The sequence below is a fragment of the Chamaea fasciata genome, unplaced genomic scaffold, assembly GCF_029207755.1.
Source record: "Chamaea fasciata isolate MVZ Bird 193981 ecotype frontalis unplaced genomic scaffold, bChaFas1.0.hap1 SCAF_7, whole genome shotgun sequence".
Taxonomy (NCBI): domain Eukaryota; kingdom Metazoa; phylum Chordata; class Aves; order Passeriformes; family Sylviidae; genus Chamaea; species Chamaea fasciata.
The window spans coordinates 23,578,664-23,598,628 of record NW_027094092.1 but is presented as its reverse complement, the minus strand read 5'-3'; the positions used below and the strand labels follow the sequence as shown (position 1 = coordinate 23,598,628).

At 40.2% G+C, this 19,965-nt stretch overlaps 1 protein-coding gene across 17 annotated transcripts in view; it reads left to right on the top strand.

Moving 5' to 3' along the window:
* MADD (MAP kinase activating death domain) overlaps window positions 1-19,965 on the top strand; it is a 68,692-nt gene that overhangs the window by 22,523 nt on the left and 26,204 nt on the right. For 5 of the 17 annotated variants that reach the window (XM_066187949.1, XM_066187943.1, XM_066187946.1 and 2 more), the window contains exons 8-21: window positions 1,035-1,091; window positions 1,837-2,015; window positions 2,623-2,858; window positions 3,233-3,389; window positions 4,357-4,460; window positions 5,296-5,489; window positions 6,072-6,403; window positions 7,060-7,199; window positions 8,423-8,524; window positions 10,449-10,508; window positions 10,968-11,070; window positions 12,106-12,292; window positions 12,462-12,612; window positions 15,023-15,229. In XM_066187949.1, the coding sequence (XP_066044046.1) occupies window positions 1,035-1,091; window positions 1,837-2,015; window positions 2,623-2,858; window positions 3,233-3,389; window positions 4,357-4,460; window positions 5,296-5,489; window positions 6,072-6,403; window positions 7,060-7,199; window positions 8,423-8,524; window positions 10,449-10,508; window positions 10,968-11,070; window positions 12,106-12,292; window positions 12,462-12,612; window positions 15,023-15,229 (2,209 nt within the window). The remainder of the gene's footprint in view (window positions 1-1,034; window positions 1,092-1,836; window positions 2,016-2,622; window positions 2,859-3,232; window positions 3,390-4,356; window positions 4,461-5,295; window positions 5,490-6,071; window positions 6,404-7,059; window positions 7,200-8,422; window positions 8,525-10,448; window positions 10,509-10,967; window positions 11,071-12,105; window positions 12,293-12,461; window positions 12,613-15,022; window positions 15,230-19,965) is intronic. The other 12 variants (XM_066187956.1, XM_066187950.1, XM_066187947.1 and 9 more) reach the window with 6 other exon arrangements.

Sequence of the window (19,965 nt, the reverse complement as noted above, 5' to 3'; positions counted from 1 at the left end):
ATTTCTTATTTTTACCGTTGTTTGGGGCTAACTTGTTTCCAGTTGATGCAGGAAGTTCCAGATTCCTCCTTTACGTTTGCCATGTGGGCTTTAAACTCTGACTTGATCCATCAAGCTATGATCATCTTTGTTTCCCCTCCATTCACAGATCTGTGTGTGAAGTGTCAGTCTCTCCTCTCAGGTCCTGCTAAGCCATTAATCAGCTTGGGTCATCCTGGCTGATCGTGTCAAGCAGGTTTTATCTCTTTATTTCTGTTTTCCTTATGCACGCTGCATGCAGTATCTAAAGGTAAAGTGTGTTACTAATGTGATGAGGTTTGCTCTTTCTCTTTCGTCTTAGACCAGGAGAGCAAAGTATGTAACCTCTCTGATATCCCAGTACCTGCTGTCAGCACAGATGGAAGTGATGTGTTGCCTGGAGTTTTGTTAGATCAACCTTCCCTCCACTGCTGCCTCACCCCCTTGCAATTTCAGGCACTACTTAGCAAAACTTTCTCACTAGTGCAAAGGCAAACTCAAGTATCAGAAGACCAAATTGCAATTGTTTTGAAGACATACTGAAAATTCTCAAGAGTGTTCATGCAAATCCAGTTGACATCCCCTGTGTATTCCTATGGACATTGTTGTTAAAGATTTGCCATCGGCAAAGGAGTGCTGCTGGTACAAAGCGGACAAATCGTGGCCCACATTACTAAGGTTAACACTTCTGTGGGCCTTTGGATTCTTAGAGTCCATAAATGAATTTCAGGATATCTGCTTTTAAACTGCTGTAGAAAGTTCTCAGCTGCATCATTAAGGACAACAGGCTTGCCAGTTTCCAGAGTGGCCAGATCTGAATGTTTGGGGGTGGGGCAGTTATACCTCCTTCCTAAGATGTGTGTATTTTGTGGTCCCTTTTGTTTTCCTCTCATTTGTGATATTTGGTAGTAATAGATTTTTTTTTTCCTTCCATCTGTTTCTCTGTGGTCATGTGTTCGTCTTGGCTCTGATGGGCTGCTGTGGTGTTATCATATGATCTTCCATCTTGCCTCCAGTGTCTGGTTAGCATGACTGCAATCACTCAGAAACAGCTGCTCACTCCTGACAACAAGGTTCTTTATTTTATTCTTTTCCCCTCAATTTTCCATTTTACCCTTTTCCTTTGGAGTTTTTTTGGTTTGTTTCTTTGTTTTGGTTTTTTATATTTATTTATTTTTTAAGTGAAAAGATGAAGCCTCAGTGGGCAAATGGGAAAAATGAGGAAGATTTAGGCTAGGTCTGGGTGTCCAGGACTGATCCACCATTTGTGCTGCTCCTTGAAGACTTTATGAGGGTTGAGGTGGTAGCTTTATGGACAGATGAAGACTTCATTCAAATGGAAAGTGGAAATTTTCAGGGAGGCAAGCAGGTGTTTGTGTAGAGGTGTCTCCACATTTTCCTGGAATATCAAATTACTGGTTGAATAGCCACCTATAAGGGCAAATTTCAAGGCCTCTTGTTCCCAAGATGCATTCAAATTAGCCATGGAAATAACTCTACAAGCAGCAGAGTTATGCAGTGCCTTACTACTAGTGGTCCAGTTAGGACTATCTGTTTTCATGTCATGAATGATCTAGCAAAGTGGAGTTCTGTGCTACTCCTTGACTGCCTCTGGGACTGTTTCAGCATTGAGATCATTTTGACAATCAACATAAAGGAGGGCCTGGAGATACTTGTTGACTCATCGTGGAGGTGGTTTAAGGCAAATTGATGGAGCATGCATAATTATTGCAATTGCCTAGAGGGCAGGGTAGCTCAGATCTTTTGTTCCTTAAAATAACTGTTCTTGCTGAATGTGTGAATAATGTCCTTCAATAGGCCCTGGCCAGCATGAGCCTGAATACTCAGCCCATTCTTAACCTAGAGAAGTTTCATGAGGGGCAAGAGGTGCCTCTGCTGCTGGGAAGACCACAGAATGATTTGCAGTCTACTCCCTCCACAGAATTCAACCCTTTGATCTATGGAAATGATGTGGACTCTGTCGATGTGGCTACTAGGTGAGGCTTAACAGGAAGGTAGCGTTGAGTCTTCATGAAACTTTGCACTTGAGGGCAGCACAAACATTTCTGTGGGTGAAGCAGCATCTGTCAGGTAGATTCTACTGTAGATTCTACTTGACATCATGTGGGGAAAAAGAGCAGTAATTACAGTGTTTATCTCTTATCTATTACCTGCATGAACATAACTGCGTATCTTGAGGGGGTGTTTTGCTTCTTGCATTTTCCTATAGATCATCCACTTTACCTGGGTTTGTCAGTCTGATAGTGTATCTATCCTCAGTTTAAATCACAGGCCTTGAACTACAGAAAAAAACAACTCGGGGACTTATTTATTACCTCAGTAGTAGAAACAAGAATGATATCCTTCACTGAGTGGGTGTTTGTGTTAATATGGTGAACTAGAACAAAGTGATTCTTTAGGTCTTGGTTTGTTTGGATTTTTCTTTTATTTTTTTGCAAGACAGCTGTTTTCTAAGAAGAGTTAGGTTATCAGTCTTCAAAGGTTTGGAACATTGTCTATGGAATACCTTTTAACTGCTCTCTTTCTTCTTTTTTGTTATGCTCTGTTTTTTTATCTAATATATTGTTCTCTGTTTCTTTTTAGGGTTGCTATGGTGAGATTCTTCAACTCACCAAATGTTTTGCAAGGATTCCAAATGCATACTCGCACTCTTCGTCTCTTCCCACGACCAGTGGTGGCCTTCCAGGCAAATTCTTTTCTTGCCTCTAGGCCAAAGCAAACACCTTTTGCAGATAAGCTTTCCAGAACACAGGCAGTAGAATACTTCGGAGAATGGTCACTCAACCCTACTAATTATGCTTTCCAAAGAATACATAACAGTAAGTGCTGGTCTTGCCTTTCCTGCACTTGGATGTAATGCAGGAACTTAAAAACCACGCGTTCTAGGGAAGGATTTCATTTTATACCATATCAGTCCTGCTGGGGAGGAAAATCTAGTTCAAGGAATATTTTTTTCTTTTTATGTATGGCCTTATGTGTTTCTCCCAAGTTAGCCCTGCTATTGGCGAGTTGCTCCTCCAATTAATTTTATCTCTTGTTTGATTATGGAAAAGTCTTGTAGGCTTCTTAGAGTAAAGACTGTCCCTTTGTGCAAGTGTGCAAGACTCAGTAGAGGATAATGTCACTGTGAATAAAGCCTTTGACACCAGTAAATGAGTTTGATTAATGCTCTCCTTGGTTTTTTTTTGTGCAGACATGTTTGACCCAGCCCTAATTGGTGACAAACCCAAGTGGTATGCTCACCAGCTGCAGCCCATCCACTATCGAGTCTATGACAGCAATTCACAGCTGGCTGAAGCCCTGAATGTCCCAGCAGAGAAGGAAACAGATTCTGATCCCACTGATGACAGGTTAGTGGGGAACATACCTGTAGTCACATAAGAGTTACTTCAGATTGCTGGACCTCTCCTACTTCTCATTTGCAGCCTTTTCCTGTAGCTTGCCAGGCTGTTGTTTCATTTCTTGTCTGTGTAGAATACTGACACTGAAGTAAATTTTCCCACTGCTCTGTTATCACAGCAAACCTCTTAGCCTTTTGCTAGTGTATTCATTTGGTGTGTTTTTCCATACTTACTTTCCTGTTTTCTTTTGCTACCTGTATGCCACTTGACATTTGTCATTTCCTCACATACTAATTATCTTTTCTTCCATGCTGTTCTTTCTCTGGTTATTTCTGTTGCAGTGCTACAAATACTCCCACCCATCCTACCACTCTTGCTAATCTCTGTTCCCTTTCCATAGTTATGCAAAGCTTGTTAGTACTACCCACTGCCTGTGCCCACTCTGTGTGTTCAGTAAAATGAAAGGAAACTTTGTATTGTAGTTTTTGGCCATATTTCTTGGAGTTTTCTGTCTAGTTTTATTCCCTTTCATTCCTTGCTGGTTTGGGAGATCTTTCAGCCTTGGACTTGCACATGTTTTGCATTCTACACAGCACCTGTGGTCCTAACAGAATGGGATTTATCACTAGTGTGAAAAGGAAATGCTTTTACTTGTGATTCCCAATTCCCTTGAAGTTGTCCTACATCAGCAGACACATGTTTTGTGAATTAATACACTATTCTCTACTCATGTTTGGCCTCATTAACTTTGCTAAGAGATTTTCAATGTCTTCCCATAACTATTCACATACCTGAAAGTTATGTTTTTTTTCCCTTACCTTTCATGAAGCTGGCCTGTGAAATTTGTTTATAGCTACTATCATGTGAGATTTTTAGGAGGTCCATGAAAAGAGTGCTGATTCACGTCTTTAAAGTGTCAGAGCCTGCTGTTGCTTTGATGCTGCCACTCATCTCTCTCTCTCACCTGTTGTGGCAGTGGCAGTGACAGTGTCGACTATGACGATTCAAGTTCCTCCTACTCCTCCCTTGGTGACTTTGTCAGTGAGATGATGAAATGTGACATTAATGGTGATACCCCAAGTGAGTAACTTTTGCTTTTACTTTCACAAGGTCCACATAGGTTCCCTTTCCCAATTCATCTGAAGCACTTGGGGAAAAAGGCCTCCCCTAAATCCCTGCATCAGAACAGAGTATTGTTCCACTGTGGTCTTGCTCTGAGGTAAAAGTGTGTGGGTAGACTGAAAAAGGACATTTCTCCTGCTTATAAACAACTTCCTCCAAAGGACACTGTGAAGAGGAAGAACATAAATAGGTGCTGCTGACCAAAACTGGTTCACTAGATCTGGAAACAAGCTGCTGCTGCCCGTAAATACTGTGCAGTATGGGCAGAAGAGTGTGAGCTCTATCCTGTCCCTGCATATTGGTTCTCAGTGCTAGCTGTGAAGTATTACTCTGTCCTAGTGGGGACAGAAAAATACATTCTCTGTGGCTTATATGGAAGCTGCATAAACACTCTCTTTGTTCAGTAAACTAAATCTAGTAGTCCCAAGACATTTCCCATGTCCCAACGACAAGAGGTAGTAATCATAAGCTGCAACAAAAGAAACTATTTGGACATAAGGAAAACAACTTAATAGTTATTATAGTTGAACAGATTCTCAGGATCACTGTAGAATGTCAAGCCTTAAAAACTTTCAGAACTCAGTGGAACAAAGCCCTGAGTAACCTGCTTTAATTTTGAGGGTGCACCAGCATTGAGGAGAGAATTGGAATGGATGACCTCCAAAAGCCCTTTACAACCTGAATTTTTATCCAAGTTGATTCTGTTGAACAGTCCTCTTCTAGAGGTATTTAGTTAGATGGGCAAAAGGCTGAGGAAGGCAGTGTTGTTTAATGAATAATGATGTGTTTGCAGATGTTGACCCCCTGACTCATGCAGCCCTTGGTGATGCTAGTGAAGTGGAATTTGATGATTTTCAAGAATATACAGGGGATCCTGATGAACAGACGATGGACAGTGAGAACTCCCAAGAGAACAACCAGCCTCGTTCAAGTTCCAGTACTACAGCCAGTAGCAGCCCCAGCACTGTCATCCATGGAGTGAATCATGTGTGTACTGAGATGAGTTCAGCCTCAAGATCAGCGTATTAGGATATAAAGAATGCGAGAATGCACATGGTTCTTTCTGAGAAGGGCAAAAGCTAATAGGACTGTGACACCATGCACAGATTAAATTGCATGCTTACCCTGGACTTTCTGAGCAAAGTGGAGTTTGCTGGTACCCTCTTATGCTGGGATAGACCATTCCTGTACAAAAAGTTCCAGTGCATTGAAAAATGCACCATTAACAGAGAGAAATGGTCCAGGTTGGGACTGCAGGAACTGCTTTTACAAAGTCTGGAAAGACCTGATGTCTTTGGAGGATCAGGGAGTGGGGTGGGGAAACTCATTAATTTCTGATCTTTAAAGAAGAATGGGTACATGGTCATGAAAAGCCATTTTCCTGAGCTAACACTAATTACTCAGTGCTGTTTTAAAGGGGAGTAAGTCCCTAGAACAATGCACAAATACTGCAGTGTATAAAAAATCCTAGTTTAGAGACACAGATAGGGAATGGGGGGCAGGGGGGGCATACATAGCAAGCAGCAAGGACTTCCCAGTTTGAAATAATTGTTCTTGTCCTGCCCTCAGTTGTATGTAACGCAAATTAGCGAACAGATCAATGATTTGACTGGTCCACAGGAGGCAGCAGACTCAGCAGAAATAGAAGAGAAGTTGGCTGCCGGATTTTCAAACCATCTCTCTGCCTTGCCACTGCAACCAAGCTTTCCCAAGATAAGCTTGGATCGTCGCGAGAGTGACATCGCAGCTGGCAGCATGAGCTCCTCAGAAGGGGTGGTGAGGAAGCGAGAGTATGACAATCCATACTTTGAACCACAGTATGGTTTTCCTACGGAGGATGAAGATGATGAGCAGGAAGAGAGCTACACCCCAAGATTTAACCAGAATCTCAATGGAAGCAGGCGAGTCCTCCTTGTCTCCTGCCCTTCTGTACGGCACTTCTGGGGTTTCTGTCTGCTTCATGTAGTTTAACATTAATGCACTCAAATGTCTTTGCACCTGAGATGTATTGTTGATCACTTTGATTTAATATAGAAATGCTGTCAACCCTTCTGGTTTGAATAAAAGCACTTGCCTAATCCCTCAGTTCCTTACTTTTATGTAAGCAGTAGAAGCTATGAGAATTTACAGTTCTTTCTAGAACATTCTAATATATCACATACTGATTTTCTGTAAACTCTTTTGGTAAATTTTTGTCTTTTGGGGAAAAGATACTGCAGTGATTGGTGACAATGGGTTTTCTTGTTACTCCTTTCAAACCAGAGTGAATTTTTCCTTTTTCCTTTAACCTGCGAGTCTGCCAGTGCCCTTTCATAGACAAATTTTCAGCATGCCCTGAAAGGCTATAAAAGCCTGAATGTAAAGATGTTTCAGTTCTCTCTTTGTTTTTCTTTTCCATGTTTGTTTGGGTGGTTTTTTTCCCTTCCCAGAAGGTGCAGGTAGTGTGGTGAAAACTGGTGGGAATGAGACCAGCATCAATCTCCCACAACCATACAATGTATTGATTTGGGGTGGGAAGGGGGAATTCTAATAACAATTGTACTTAATTTCTTTGAAGGTCTCAGAAGTTACTCCGGCCAAACAGTTTAAAACTGGCCAGTGATTCTGATGCAGATTCAGATTCCAGGGCCAGCTCCCCAAACTCCACTGTCTCCAACAATAGCAGCGAAGGTTTTGGGGGCATCATGTCTTTTGCAAGTATGTACGATGCATTCATTAAGCTAGTTTTATTTATTGTATCAGAGTGTACAGAGGGATGGAATAGAGGGATGGCTAGTCAAGAGAATGAGTTGGTTGTCGAATTGTTACCAGCTCTCCAGTAATCATGGTGGCTTACTGACAGCTGCTGACAACTACTGCTTTATGTATTCTTCAGTAAGAAGGACTTCGGTTTTGTGGTTAGCCGCTTGAGTTGTATGGCACTTTAGGGCACAGATCAGAAATTTCTTCAGTTTCATTTAAACAAAGCATTATGCCATTTTATGAAATTGATAAAAAAAATCTTACAGTAATATTCCTTCCATGCTGCCATGTTGTGTGTTTAGGTGCTAAATCCAAGTCCTTGACTGCCTACTTTTATTTTTAATAAAAAAAATCACAGGTGTGGAACACAAACCTAGAATCTCTTAATGAGTGACAGAAGACGTGGCCACTTGAGTCTTGCAGTACAGTAAAAAACAGTGAAAGAAGGTTGTAGCACTGGGGAAAATATATTAAATGTTTCTGGTAAAATGACTGTTACTAAAATAAGGCTACGAAAAAACAAAGAACCGAAGAAAATTGAAATAATATGTTGACACTTTAAATTAGTAACTTGAAGTGTTCATCAGCTTCTTTATCTAAATGTGATACTTCCAGGCTGTGTACAGGTTTAAGCAGATGATGATGCGTAATTGTGTTCTTAAGATCTGCCTGTGCCAGGAAGAATGTATGTTTTTTCCTAATAAATGAAAAGCTTCTATTTCAAAACATGGTTCCATGGCAGATTTACAGTGTTTCACAAGACACGGTGCACAGTCCTCGCTTCAGAGTTGCATGTTTTGCAGATCTTCTGTCATCCTGTGTTCTCATGTAGCCCACCCATTCATTTGCTCCCAAAAACAGGATCAAACTGGAAGGTAGAGCTAAGGTGATGTGATATAAGTGCAGGAAGACAGGAGGATTTTGCTGTTGCGTTTCAGACTCAAAAATCCAACATCAGTTATTGTGACATGAATGCTACGACTTATGGTTTTGTACTATTTAGAATAATCTGATTACAGATGTGGTTGCAATGTAAATGAGGTCATGTTGTTGTGAGACTTTTGGGTAGTAAAGAAGAACTTAATCATTAAGGATCTGAAATAGGACAGTGAATTACATGATCTTTGGGTGTGTGCAGTGAGCAGTAGGCATTTAATTGTTTTTGTCTTCTGTCATAGGCAGCCTGTACAGAAACCACAGCACAAGTTTCAGTCTGTCAAACTTAGCCCTACCAACCAAAGTTGGGAGAGACAAGAATACTCCCTTTCCCAGCTTGAAAGGTAACCATTTTTTCCCATTGTCTTCTACAGCCTTTTCAGTTCTTGTGCCTTGGCAGTCTGAAGTCCTACCCCTAACAGGAATCTTGGGAGTGATGCCTTTTGGTTGTTTGGGTAGTACCTGTGTTAAGGAGCAAGACAGTAGATTGTTATGCTATTTCTCAGACAGTCTTTTTCCCAACAACTGGGCTATGTTGGGATGGGAGAGTGTCCAGTCTAGGCTGAGTTAACAGATATAAAGCAAAACCAACATTCATAGTGTATTTTGTTTTGTTTTATTTTTAAGTACTTAGTATAAAGAATGGGAACCAGGAGATAGGTCCTGCTTTTGTACTGCCACTATCTTCATGCTTAGCCTTAGGTAATTTATTAGTGATGATGCTGCGTTGGTAAATGGGGGTAATGCCAGCCTCCCATGGAGACTGCAGAGTACACGGGTTTCAAAAGTGTTTATTGTCTTTTCAGATTGCTGAATAGAAAATCAAATTACAACCATGCTTTCCGTTCTATAAGAGTGAAAATCAATCCCTAGCACATGTGCACAATTTTTTCATTAGAACATCTCCTGTTTGTCTGCAGTATGACTAGATAATGTGTCCGAATGGGCACTGGAGAAAGGGCCCTCGCACCATGGGTGTAAGACAGCCTGGTCATCCTTGTACCAAGTGTAGTATCGCAGGGGTGGCTGAGTGTGCACTGGTGTCAGAGTGTTGAGACCTTTTCAGATGCCATACTGAGGAGAGATTTTATTTTGCCTTTTGAGTTATTCTTTCTGATTAGAACTTACTGCTTTTGTTTTAATGTGTTGATTTTTTTTCACTTATTTTTTTCCTCCTCATCACTTTTATCGGTAAAGATTACTTTAATCTGGAATTGGGAAGGGATGTGGATGAAGGTTGGTATGATGTTTTGCTGACCTTTGACCTTGTAGAAACAAAGACCAAAAGCTGGATTTTGTGTTTCTGCTTTGGACTTTGTTTTTGAGACAAGTAGTCATTCCCTGTGTGTAGAATGAGGGGTTACAGGACTGGTAGGGTGAAAACACTAGCAGAGACTCTGCACAGCTGTTTTTGACAACCTTTTACCAGTTGGTTATGTTTTCATGTCCAGTTGTACTGGATAAGAAACATGCTTCATGTGAGGGTTGTTTCCATGGGTAAACTTAATGACTGATTCCATGCATTGGAAGAAAACAGTGATGGGGTTTGCCATTCCACATTCATGCTTTGTGCCTCATCTTCTGCACTTTGGTGTTCTTTTCTTGACTATTTTAATCCTGTAGGGTCCTTAATGTTACTGTGCAAATATGAGGATGGGATTTCCATGGAGTAGCTCAGTCTGTTTTGTGCATGTGCAAGTGTGTGTGAGAGTGTGTGTGTGTGTGTGTGTGTGTTCATTTACTTGTGCATGCTGGCTCACTGGGATTCCCAATGGGCACTTCAGTGTTTTTTAGATGTTTTTTGTCTCTGTTGTAGAGATACAAAGTTGCTGCATTAACTTGTTCTTGCCAATTATGTGTTTCTAACTGTAATGGGAAATGATGCTGGGACTCCATTTCATTGCTGCTGTTTGACCACTTTCCATCTTCCTTTTTAATTTTTATTTCATGCACATCCATTGATATTTTTTCCTTGGTGATGCAGATGGTTTTTATAGTGCCATTCAAATATCATATGTGCAATAATGTCCTTGAAGATGCAATACGCTGGTTCCACGATGCCAAATTTCAAGTCAAGCACTATCTCTTAAGATAAGTTATTCTGGCCCTTGTGGTCTTGGGCTTTCAAACATCCTTCCTGCTCTAGTGTCATTTGGGTTTTATTTTGAGGGAGGGCTGGGAAGAAACTGGTAGTTGGATTCTTTTGATGGTGACAGTGGGGAGTGTAGATATTTCAGTACACTACTAATTGTATATTTTGTGTCCCAGTATTTGGGTTAAATACTATAATGGAGATTATTACTGAAGCTGGCCCAGTAAGCAATGAAGGTGGGTTCCCTACAGCATGAGCTGTGCATGATGTAACAATTTCCAGCATTCCCTGTGCCTGACTTCGGGCTACCTTTCTCGCTGGGTAACCAGTACCACATGATCTATACTAGTCACCCTCAATGCATTATGCTTTTACATATAGTGACTAATTTGAAGATGATTCTTGTTGTGGAACTGCATGCAGAGCAGCCAAACTTTTCCTGCCTCTCACCTCCTGCTCCCATTATCATCTTCTCTTTTTCTCTCTGCATTACTCCCATTACTGTTTTCTGCCGATGTGTGATGCTAGAATATGATATACGCTGCTGCTTTTTTGGAATTTCCATTTTGTTTGAAGTCTGTTACCTGTAATTCAAATAGGTGTGTTAGCCAACTTTAGTGTTGCTTGTTACTGTCCTGGGATCAGATTGTTCTCTTCCCACCCTTTCCTCTCACTCTGTTTCCTCTCATTTTTAGGAAACAGACGGGCCCTTGTTGATCAGAAGTCTTCAGTCATAAAGCACAGCCCAACAGTGAAAAGAGAATCTCCATCACCTCAGGGACGAACTAGCAATTCCAGGTGATATTTTTTTTCCTGCTTTTCAGGTGAACAGTGTAGTTAGAGTGGCCTTATACCTGGCCAGTGTTTTCTCAGAAGTCTAGCTGTTGAAAACTAAGTGGTACTTTTCTGTTGCCCTAGACCATGGACGATTTGGTACAGATGTCTTGCAGCTAACAGTGCACATGCTTATTTTTCTGCGCTCCAAAATGTATCCTCCTTCTGTCTGAGATCCAAAATGTTCTAGGCTTCTACTTTAACTCAGTTGATGTTCTTTGTAATTGAGTATTCTGAACAAGATGATCTAGCCCAGTGGAGTTTTATTGCACCATGCAAGGGGATCAGCTGAGTCCAATGAAACAGTATGATTCCATAAATTCACGTGAAGTGCTTTTCTCAACCTTGGGAAGGGCCTCAGAATGGTGCAAGTAAATATTACCTGACCCGTGCCTGTGCTTTCTCCTCCCTTTCTTATGTAGCAGTCATGGGTAGAGTGAATTGATTTTGATCTACTGGTTTTGGGGGACAGGTAAGAGCAATAGCTGCAGTTCAGACCGGGGAATGCAGCAGGTTGCATAGGAGTTTCCTTCTTCTTACCTTTCCCTCTGTGGCAAAAGAAGCTGAGCAAATGTGCCACACAGAGCATGTGCCAAGGCTGCTGCAGTAATGCATTAGTAGCGCTGCACTTCCTCTTTCAAAGAAAGCCTACAGCTCAGACATGGGGGCTGTGGAAGAAGGTTGAGTTATAAAGGATTCCTATGGATTCTGATGGTTGCTGTGAAAGTGAAGGATAGAGTGGTACCAAGAGGAGCTAGAGGAAAGCCTGATTATGGCTTTTTATAGGACATAAAGGACGAAATAAAGTATTTGATACTACACCTATGGAACAGAGCTTGAGCTGTGTGCAGTTATGTTAGCAGCAGACAAAGCTAGATGTCAGCTACTGTTGATAGGGAAGGTACTTCTGTGTGTGCCCTGGCCATAGCTCTCTTCCCATGCAAGCCAAAGTAAGCAGAGGGTGACTAACTTTTGCCTGCCTTCTCTTGAATGTATCAGTGAGAACCAGCAGTTCCTGAAGGAGGTGGTACACAATGTTCTTGATGGGCAAGGTGTTGGCTGGCTGAACATGAAGAGAGTCCGGCGTCTGCTGGAGAGTGAGCAGCTCCGTGTCTTTGTGCTGAGCAAGCTGAATCGCACCATCCAGTCAGAGGAGGATGCTCGACAGGATGTCATACAGGATGTGGTCAGTGCTGAGCTCAGCAGGGTCCTCACACTGAGTGCCTGCTGAGGTTCAATTCACAGGAAGTTTTTGTCAATTACAAAAAGCTGATGTTACAGCAGTTTTGGGATTTATGTTCTTGAATGACTTTCTCACTTCGGAAATAGCAGCACTAATGGGGATTTCATTGCAGGAGATCAGCCGCAAAGTTTATAAAGGCATGCTGGATCTGCTGAAGTGCACCGTGTTAAGCCTGGAGCAGTCATATGCAAATGCTGGCCTGGGAGGCATGGCCAGTGTTTTTGGCTTGCTAGAGATAGCACATACTCACTACTATAATAAAGGTAGGAAAAGTGTTCATGAGAATACAGTTTTTGTGAACCAAACAAGATTGGGAAGGGAGATGTTTTTGTGCCTTTTGATATTTCAGGGCTTTTCCAACACTTCCAAAATGGTGAGAATTGTACCATTGTTACTGAAGCCTTCTAAAGCTTGAAGCCTGATTTGTGTTTCTTACACATTTTACTGGACCAGAGCAAAATCATGGCCATACTGATCTTTAATTGAAAATGGAAATGCTGCAGTGAGATACAAAACCTGGCACTTCTACAGCTGAAGTGGAAATTCTGGGAATGGGGACCTTCAGCTAAAACTGTCCCAGCCACAATCTTGGAAAGTTGTTGCAGGCAACCTCAGCAGGGAGGAAGACACTTGTAGTGTGGAACGAGACTTACGTCTCACCAACCAAGTTGCCCTACACAATTCTTCTCATACAACTAAATACTCTTAGAGAAGAAAGTCTGAAAATATCTCTATTTTTTAGCTGTTTCTTAAGAATCTGATTTTTAATGCAAAGTATGAAAATGCACACTAAGGAAGAAAGCAAAAGATGACAAAAAGCTAAATCTCTGCTTAGTATCTGACTTTTCTCTAATCTCAAATGATGCAAAGTTACTTATTTCATAGTAGCAGAGGAGTAGCATCTACTGAACTCTTTATAGTTGGTGATCGGGGTCGTGCATCAGGGATTTTTTTATGAGTTAGCTTAGATACCCCCTGTGTTCCTTTCCAGTCATTGTTAGAATGCTGAGGAAGGTAAGGAAGGCTGTGCTGGTAGAACAGTCCTAAATGTGGAGAATAGGCTGATCTTGGTAATTACAAGCTTTTAGTCTGACACTGATTCTAAGAAAAATTGTAGTGGCTGATGTAAAACTCCATAGTTTTAGAGTGAAGGCCAAATTGCATAATTTGATGGTAAGTAGAGTTTTCCCAGTAAACTAATTGTCGTCATGACAGACAAAATTTGGTGCAAACTTTTAAAGACTCTTCTCATTATTGCATAGTGTCTTAATTTGTAGTCAAATTTTAGCTTTTTGGTATGTTTTTCACTTGTTTTCAATTAGTTAAAATTAGTATTTGTTTCTAGAAATATTTTAGAGAGAGTATCCTTATGATGTTATTATTTAACATATAGTAATAAACTAGTAATCCTACAGGACATGATGGATATAGCTTATTTGTCTACTGCAAATATTTGTCTAGAGTAAGCTAAATCTTAATAAAGCATGGTTGTGATTCAGTTATTATAATATGGTCAAACTTAGGACTCGTTTTTAGGAACAAGGGTAGTTGGCAATAATAGTGAGATTGGGAGGATATCCTCGGAAGCAGTCTCCTGCTGCTGTATGTGAACTTCCCACTGTTTACTTTGTCTGTAAAACCTGGGAAGGGTGGGCACTGTGTATCTGTGAATGCACAGTTGGAATGCTGCTACTGTGTAGTATCATAATGTATCAGTAACAAGACCCTCAGCTGAGGAAGTGATCTCAGTTCTGGTCATCACATCTTGCAAAGTTGAGGAGGTTTCTGAAAAGATCTATGAGGAATTAGGGAAACACTTTGGCTCTGAAGGATGGAAGTGTTCAGTCTGTTGAGTGTTAGGTGTTGATTCTTTTCAATTACTATCTAGATAGAGAGGTGCTACTGATAGCAGAATCTTAAATCTACTGAACAAAGGTATTGCAAGATCTAGTGGTATGACAGGTTTAGATAATAGGATATGAAGTTTTGACTATTAGATTCATCAGGTGTTGAAATAGTTTGTGCAGGAGGCTATGGAAAACCTGGTTTTAATTATTCTTTTCTGAAGGTTTTGCTGTAATTCAAACTGTGGGGTTTGATACAGAGAAATAATCCAAACTGCCTTTAGGCACACATGGTTATAGGAAGTCTCAGAGACTGATGGAAGAGCTGTAGCTGATTGGTTGATTTGGGTTGATTGAGTTTTGGGTTTTTTTCCCTAACTGGAGTTTAATTCAGTGTTACCCATGAAACTGATTGGATTTGTCATCTTTACACTGGGAGAGGAACTTACTTATCTTCTATAAATTGTATTCTTGATAGTTTGGGCAGGGTTGTTTATTTTTTCACAATTCAGCAGAGGAGATGCTACAGTTACTGTGTCAGAGAACATTCCAGGGTTTCAGATATACAGAAATGAGATACTTGAGTATCACTAAAACAGTACTCTGGCTTTCTCCTCTACTGTTTCCACCAGTGTGTCAGACTATCAGCAAGCCATGTTGACCTATGGGAGCAAATGCGACACTGAGCTGTTTCAGTGCTAGGCTTAATGATTTAGGTGAGACCATCTGTCTCATCTTTCTCCTCCTGCTCTCATTTCCTTTTTCCTTATGTTTTTATTTATTTATTTATTTATTTATATTCTCTCAACACTGTTCTTTTTATTTCAAGAACCAGAAAAGAGAAAACGAAGTCCTACAGATGGATCTGTCACTCCAGTTGGCAAGGATCCTGCATCATCCCCAAGAGTGGAGCCAAAACCTGCAATGCAGCTGCCAGTACCTCAGCTAATGCCAAAGCCACCCAGCCCTGCAGGCAAAGGGCCAAGGGAGTTTGACACAAGAAGTCTAAAGGAAGAAAATTTTATTGCTTCCATTGGTGTGTATTGAGGTGCATGTGAAGTGCAGGGGGGACTTATGGTTTGCATTAGGTTCTATTTGCATTCTCTCCATTTTAACACACTGCATTGCTACTGTAACATGCTTCATTTACACCTTGGATCACAAGGAACAATCATACGTGTTTTCACCCTACTCTCGGATAAACTGTCCACCGCAATTTTCTTCCAGAAGCTGTCTAATCTTAATTGTTTCTATATTTCATGACACCTTAAATAGCCTTATTTTTTGCTCTTTGATTGCTGTTTTCAAGCAACAGGAAATGGAAAAAGAGGAACAGGGACAGCAGGACTTCAGAAAGGGCAGCTGTGGAAGGGAAACATGGAAAAAGGTTTTCTGTCATTGCTGGCTACCTGTGAATTATGTAGATTGTATTCTGATATAAGTGGGATCTAAAATCTGCTGTCTGTTAACAACAAAACTTCCAAAAAGATTTTAGTTGAAGTGTTACAGTTTCAGTGAGGAGGACTGATGGATTTTCCTTCTATGCAATAGCAAATAGAATGTGTGTTCTTCTAAACAGCATCTGCTAGGCTGGGCACTGGAGATTTTCCTGTCTTACTCTTAGATGGTATAACTTTTCGCTGTGTCTTGGGAAAAAGTTTGAAGTAGGGCTTTCAGAACTGTTGTATTTAAAAAGGGTTTTACAGACTTTTTTGGTGGTAGAGAAATAAAAAAATTACTTTGGTTGAATCCTGTGGGCTGTGGACTGTAAACATGAGAAGTACCATCAGCCTATGGATATTTTTTGTCAGCTGCAAAAATACATCATGTTAAATTATAGACGTTGCTTCTTACAGCTTGTTTAAAATAACACTTTCGTGGAAGCACTGTATGAAAATTTAATCTTCTCAAAGTGTGGTGCTGTGAGGATATATGTGTAGTTTGTGGCATAAGACTAGGGAATGTGTTTGTTGAGCAGCTGAGTGACAGGACGACAGACATTCATTCTACAAACAAATAATAACTGCAGGCTAGGTGCTGTCGAGTCCTGAACTGATACTGAACCCCTCTGACCTGACTGGCTTTCTTGTTTAAAGAGGTAATCTGTGGAGGCAGTTGCTCAGAAACTAGTCTTGCACTCTATTTGAAAAGCTGTCAGGAAGCTGAAAGAGTTTCAGGTTCAGATTTTACAGCATTTTAGTTAGGTGTTTGGTTTGCTCTGGGTACTTGATTACTTTTCTGTAGAAGAGAAAAATGAAAGTATGCTTCTGGCGCAGCTAAGAATAACCCAGGCTCTAGGACAATGTTCTTTTAAAGAATGAAGAGAGATCTTTTGATCAGATTGCTAAGACTGCTTCTTTGCCTTAGATGAAGTTAAAGCCTCATAAAAATGGAAATCATAGAGATCAGATAATTTCTGTTTGTGAAGCAATGTCAGAAGTGCTTTTCAAAATAAGTGCTACGTAATATGCCATGTTAACTCCTGTTGCCAGAACATTAGCCTTACACAATTTACAGTCTTCAAGGTCAGGCAAAGGTACATTCTCATTATGGTGGTTCTGATGCTATGATAATTTCCACTTGTCTTATATGGAGCTAAATTACAAGAAGGATATGGTTTTACCTAGACTGACCAAAGTTCAAAAGACTTGAATGTTTTTCCTGAAGCCTTTTATTTCTAACTGCTTTTGTCTTTCACCACAAAACGTGGACTAGTATGAAAGTCACTTTTTAGGAAATCGCTGTAAAAACAGTGTAGTCTCCATGTTCATCTGACTCGTGTGACCTAGAAGAACAGGGTGTTTCTCTTGTGTTGCAGAGAGATAATTTAAAGCTGCTTACCTATTATGCTTCCTTTATGTTCTGTCATAGAAACTTCAGAATATGACAGGACCGGCTTTAGTCGTGGCTCAGCTGTGAAATGCAGTTGTTCTCATTCAAACCAATTTATTTTAGGGAAAAGCATTTGCTTAACATTTACATATTGTTGAAACAACAATGTATTTTTAAGTAGTTCCATTTAAACACGAGAAAAAATGTTTTTATGAAGATGATCCAACACTGGAACAAGTTGCCTGAAAAGGTGGTGGATTCTCCATCTGTGGAGAAAGCGAATACCTGACTGGACATGATCCTGTGGCAAGCAGCTTTAGTCAATCCTGCTTTATCAGGGAGGTTGGACTAGATGATGGTCCAACCTGGTGGTCCAACCTGGTGGTTGACAGGTCCCTTTGAACTTCAGCAGTTCCTTGATTCTGTGAACTTTGGAAGGTGCTTACAACCTCAGGTTGCAGATATGTAAGCAAAACTTTGATTTAATCTCTTGGTATTGTACAGATGAAATGCAGATTGGGCTGCTAACCTTTTTACCTAGATACAGGAGGAAACACTAGAATGAGAAGTCTTCAGAAGGATGGAGTAAAATAATGTACAGCTGTTTGCAGTAGTCATATATAAATTGTATGTTGGTGTGGTGATTAAACTCAGATTTAGAGCTGAATCTGTGCTAGCTGAATCTGTGCAGTTTTCTGGTTTGCTACAGGAACAATGGCCATGAAGTTCACAAGGTTTCCTATTTCTGAAGTGAAGTGTGATGGATTTTTAGCAGCTGAGCTTTGATCTTGACTGTGCTTTGATACCTAATTCCTACCGAGAAAATTCAGTGTGAAAATGATGCTTCTGATACTCACCAATTGCTTACTTCTGGGGTTCTTGTCTTCCAGGGTTCATCACCTATAGTGTAGGCCATCACCTGTAATGTAGGTCTTTTTGTTAGGACACTGGTGGCTTTTAGGTTGATAATTAAATAATTTATCACTTTATGTTAGTGATAAGTTTGGTTTATTGCATACTTTCCATGACTGTAAATGAAAATGTAAGTACTAACTGAAGTTTCCATTACTAGTTTTTAAATAATCGTTTAATCCGGTCAGATCACTTTATTTTGGTTGAGTTTTTTAAACAGAAAAGATTGTGCCACATATGTCATCTGCATCATGTCCTTTTTGGACCTGCTGTCCTGTTTAGTTCAGGGTCATGTAACAAAGCCAGAGCTGTAGTATTTTATGCCCTTGGAGTTTATTTGAAGTTTTGTTTTTCTTCTTTGACTAAGTTGTTGAAAGTAAAATCTAGTCTGTTTTTAATGTGGTAGGATATACTCTACACTAAATTAATAGACAAGTCAGCTAAAAATAAGTCAGTGGCAGGTGTTGTAGCTTTCAGATTAAGTAAAGCCATATAGACTGAGCACAGAAGAGGCCAGATGTTTTCAAAGCCCTTAAACAAACAAATTCAGTCCATCTTAGAGATTGTTATCTGTGTTAGTGTATGCTCAGCTTGATAAGCCTGTAGGATGCTGTTTGGATCCCTCAGTGATTTTATCTTATCCATCTGTCTATTTATGAAAGTTGAAGGAACATCCATCAATCATGAAGCAGATCTAGAAACTGGTAGGCTAGAAGCCATCTTTCTAGCTTTTTCTACCTTGTTGCATTTGTCTCACTCCTGATGTCTTTTTTCATAATACTTTGGAGCCCTCCTCCACAGTCGTAACCTATCCTTTTAAATTTTTTTTTCCAGTGGACATTTTGCTCAATAGAACTTATTTAGAGCCTGTCTTGACCTTATTTCTGCTATTTGCAGGGTGGAATGGGTTTCTAACACACTTAAGTGACCTTTCAGTTGCTCAAGAAGTTTTCTTAAAGAGCAGTAAAAGAACATTTTTCTTTTTTTTTGTCCCTTTGCCTCTTTTCTAAGAGGTCTATATCTGTAGTGTCCCCAGTTTTAATGGTGCTAGTCAGAGAGGACAGTGCCTGACTGAGTCAGCTCAGCTTGTCAGCTTGTAATGTTTTCTTTGGCCAACAGGCCAAAGGACCTGGAATGATCTGATGTTTCTGAGCAGAAAAGGTGACTGCATTTCAGAGAGTTGAACAATGTGATAGAAAAGTGCTAGTGCTTCATCACTGGTTTGTCCCAGGGCTAAGTTTCAAATTCAGTTTTAAGAAAACTTCAGACTGTTTTGCTGGTCTGTGCACTGTATATTCTCTTATGGAATTCAACTTGATTAGAGTGCTGTGACTTTGAGTTTGGAAGTGGGAGTTAAGCATGTCTGATGTCTTGCTCATTTTAGTTCTTCACCATTTTCTGTTCTCTGTACTCCGCTAGGAGCAATTGGATGCAGAGAAGTTCAGCTCTTTGCAAATAGGACAGGTTCAGAGGCAGAGCCAGGCATTTATTGACAATGTTGTCAGGTCAAAAATAACTTGTAAACTTTGTGATAATATGTAAGTTATAATATTGGTTAAATGTTGTGTTAACCTTTAATATTTTTGGAATTGCTGCTGCTCTTTTTGTGTCTTTCTCCTTTCAGTGATATAAACTAGAGACATTAAAATGTTTCTGTTAATTAGAGCTTCTGTGATGCTTACATTTTAGAGGAATAAATATCTGACAGTCTTAAATCCCTTTCTTAGAAAAGGTGATTAATTATTTGTTCTTAAGAGCTGTTAATTCACTGCTGTCAAAGTGTGGCCCGAGAAGGGGAGGAGGGATGCACCACCACAACTGTATGAAGTCATCTCTAATGTTTGAATACTGTTACTGAGAGATGATGCAGTGCTCAATAGCTGACATTGATTTCTGTTAAAATGGTGTTAATTTAATTAACCCTTCACTCAGTAGTTGTCAAATTCTGCCTTTTTTTTTTTTTTTTTTTTTTTTTTTTTTTTTTGAGGTGAAGGGGTGGGGTTTTTGTTTGAAATTTTTTCCCCGTTT